The 3469-nt window shown below is 40.4% G+C and overlaps 1 protein-coding gene across 1 annotated transcript; it reads left to right on the top strand.

Annotated features, from left to right (window-relative positions):
* Positions 1-755: 755 nt before the first annotated feature.
* On the top strand, positions 756-2831 carry LOC107427655 (2-methylpropanoate--CoA ligase CCL4). Its single transcript, XM_016038039.4, has one exon. The coding sequence runs from the start codon at positions 802-804 to the stop codon at positions 2512-2514; it is 1713 nt and encodes a 570-aa protein (XP_015893525.3). The 5' UTR covers positions 756-801; the 3' UTR covers positions 2515-2831.
* Positions 2832-3469: the final 638 nt, after the last annotated feature.

Here is a 3469-nt window from a genome sequence, read left to right on the forward strand (position 1 = left end):
AAATTGTCATTGAAGCATCAACAAATAGCATTTTTCTCTTATGGCTATCAAACATACTCTATTCTATTTTCGTTCTTTAAAATAAGTTAACAAAATTTTAAGATTTTTTTTAGTTTGAAATAAATTGAGAAGGAGGGATTTTGAACCCGGCTTGACCTAATCCAAGATATGGAAGATAAAACAACCATACAAATAAAGACCATGCTACTATTTATTAAATGATACATTGCAAAATATTATTAATTGATATATTTATATAATCTGAATAACAATAATAATAAAAAAAAAAAAATAATAATTATCACTATAAAGCCAACAGATAAATTCTTTAATTTATTTTCTAACTAATTTATAAATTTTTGGACATCTGTTTTTTTTCTGTCAATTTCAAATGTTAATTCCAATAATTATTATTATATCTCCACCAATGCAGAAAATATGATAATTAATCATTGCCCTCCTTCGTCCCCCACCCCACCCCACCCACCCCCTCTCCTTCTTTTTTGGGGTCTGAATTTAATTTACTAATAATTCCGGTTATAAAATGAAAAGTTTAAAATATGAAAAAAAGAAAAAAAAAAGTATACTATAATAGGAGGTAGGTATACGTATGCATATGAAATAAAATTATTCTGCAAGGATTTTGTTTTGAAGTACGTAGAGTGTTCGGTACGAGTACGACAAATAATTAATGCACCGGTACGTTTATTGCCAACCCAAAAAAAAAAAAAAAAAGATGATAAATTCTAGTAGTATAGAAGCGTGCAACTCCAAAGTGAGTGGAAGAGAGAAGAAAAACCAATGGAGGAGCTAAAACCAAGGCTTGCAAACTCAGCTCCTCTTACCCCATTAGGCTATCTTGAAAGAGCAGCCACTGTGTACGCAAACTGTACTTCTATCATCTACAACCACACCACCTACACCTGGTCTCAGACCCATCTCCGATGCCTCCGCGTGGCTTCCTCCATTTCATCCTTCGGCATCAACCGCCACGACGTCGTTTCCGTCCTCGCTCCCAATATCCCCGCCATGTACGAGCTCCATTTTGCTGTTCCCATGGCCGGTGCGGTTCTCAACACTCTCAACCTTCGTCTCGACCACCGTACCATCTCCGTACTCCTCCGCCACAGCGAATCCAAGCTCGTCTTCGTGGACAAGCTCAGCAAGTCTCTCATCCAAGATGCCATCTCTTTGTTCCAACCAGGTACTCCAATCCCACGTCTCGTCCTCATTGATGGTGATGATGGTGATGATGATCGTACTGAGGCTGCTTTGCCAAGTACATTGTCATCTTCATCACCAGCTGTTGAGTTTGTTTGCAGGTACGAGGACATGGTGGTGAATGGTGATCCTGAGTTCCAGTGGGTTCAACCTCTGACTGGATGGGACCCACTGGTACTCAATTATACATCCGGAACGACGTCGTCTCCCAAAGGTGTGGTCCACTGCCACAGAGGGGTTTTCATCTCCACCTTAGATTCGCTCGTTGATTGGTCTATGCCCAAGAGGCCCGTGTTTCTGTGGACCCTACCCATGTTTCACGGGAATGGGTGGACCTTTCCGTGGGGAATGGCAGCTGTTGGTGGGACCAACATCTGCCTCAGGAAATTTGATGCGCCGTTGATCTACCGTCTGATTAAGGCCCACAAGGTGACTCACTTGTGCGGTGCACCTGTGGTGCTCAACATGCTAGCGAACTCTCCCGCTGCCGAACCGCTAAATCACCGGGTTTTTCTCGACGTAGCCGGAGCTCCGCCTCCACCGACGCTGCTCCTCCGGATGGAGTCGCTGGGTTTTGAGGTCACTCACGGGTACGGGTTGACAGAAGCCGGAGGACTCGTGGCGACGTGCGAGTGGAAGCCGGAGTGGGATCTGTTACCGGCGTCGGAGAGAGCGAGGTTGAAGTCGAGGCAGGGAGTGAGGACGGTAGCGAGGAGCCGGGTGGACGTGGTGGATCCGGAAACGGGTCGGAGCGTGGAACGGGACGGGGTGACGATGGGAGAGGTGGTCGTGAAAGGCGGGTGCGTGATGCTCGGTTATCTCAAAGATCCCGCCGGAACGGCGAAATGCTTGAAGGAGGACGGGTGGTTCTACACCGGAGATGTGGCGGTGGTGCATCCCGATGGGTATTTGGAGATCAAAGACAGATCCAAGGACGTCATTATCAGTGGCGGAGAGAATCTGAGCAGTGTGGAAGTTGAGTGGGTGCTGTATACCCACCCGGCGATCAACGAAGCAGCGGTGGTGGCTCGGCCGGACGATTACTGGGGAGAGACGCCGTGTGCGTTTGTGAGCTTGAAGGAAGGGATTGGAGGAAGCAAACCCAGTGAGAAGGAGGTGATTGAATATTGCAGAGCCAGGTTGCCGCATTTCATGGTGCCCAAAACGGTGGTGTTCAAGGACGAGCTACCGAAGAGTGGTACCGGAAAGATTCAGAAGTTTGTTCTGAGAGAAATTGCAAAAGGCATGGGTTCCGTGGGAGCGAGTCGGACTCGGCCTCAGAGTCGGTTATAACTGCTGAGTTAACTCGGTTCAACTCGATTGTCTTTTATGCCGGTGCATCAATTTCGCGCAGTCAAGTCATATTGGAAGTTTATTTAAAAAAAAAAAAAAAAAGTCATAACGGAAGTTTCATAAAATTTATTTATAAAAGAATAAAAAAAAGGAAAAAAAGAAAAAAAGAAAAAGAAGAAGCCAGCCTGTTTTTCGTGTGTAGATTTTCAGTATTTCCTCTTAAAGGAAGAATATTGTTATTTTTTAATTTCTATTTTCAAAGGTTTAGAGAAGTTTGCCATTGAAATAAGCAATTACATCTATAGTACTTAAGTTTTCAAGGTACCACATGTTGTTTTCTTAATTTTTTTCTTTTTTCTTTTCTTTTCTTTTCTTTTTTTTTTTTTTGACGTTTTACGTACTTAAATTTTAGTTTTTGGTATATTACTGGCCTTTAAACTATTTTTAATTTAATTTTCACTAATTTTGAGAAATGCCATGCATTTACTTTAATCAAAAAAATAAAAAAAAAAGAATATTACAAAATCAGAGTGTATGTTGCATTAAGTGTACTATCTCCTCAAACTGCTAAAAAGTAGATGAAAAATAATTAAAAGACCAACATGAAAAATAATTAAAAATTTAGGATTAAAATGCAAATATGAAATAATTCAATGATTAATAGAACTAACAAGCCTAAATTTATTTAAGGCTGGTTTGAAAATGATTTATATGAATCACGTACATTTAGAAATAATTACGAAATAGATGATTTTTCTAAAATAAAATTACGAAAAGTGCTTTCACAATTTTTTTTTTTTTTGGTCAAATATAAATCTCTTTACAAGTCATTGTAACCATTTTAAAATCATTTACAAATGGACACTTAATCAATTTCAAATTAATTTAATCAAAGACAAGGTTTGGTGGTAAGGTGTTATTATTTAATAGTTAAAGTAATAGTCACTCACTGATC

This window comes from Ziziphus jujuba, chromosome 9, assembly GCF_031755915.1.
Source record: "Ziziphus jujuba cultivar Dongzao chromosome 9, ASM3175591v1".
In the NCBI taxonomy this organism is placed as follows: domain Eukaryota; kingdom Viridiplantae; phylum Streptophyta; class Magnoliopsida; order Rosales; family Rhamnaceae; genus Ziziphus; species Ziziphus jujuba.

Coding starts and splice junctions, on each gene's coding strand:
- LOC107427655 (XM_016038039.4), top strand. CDS start 802: ATGGAGGAGCTAAAACCAAGGCTTGCAAACTCAGCTCCTCTTACCCCA.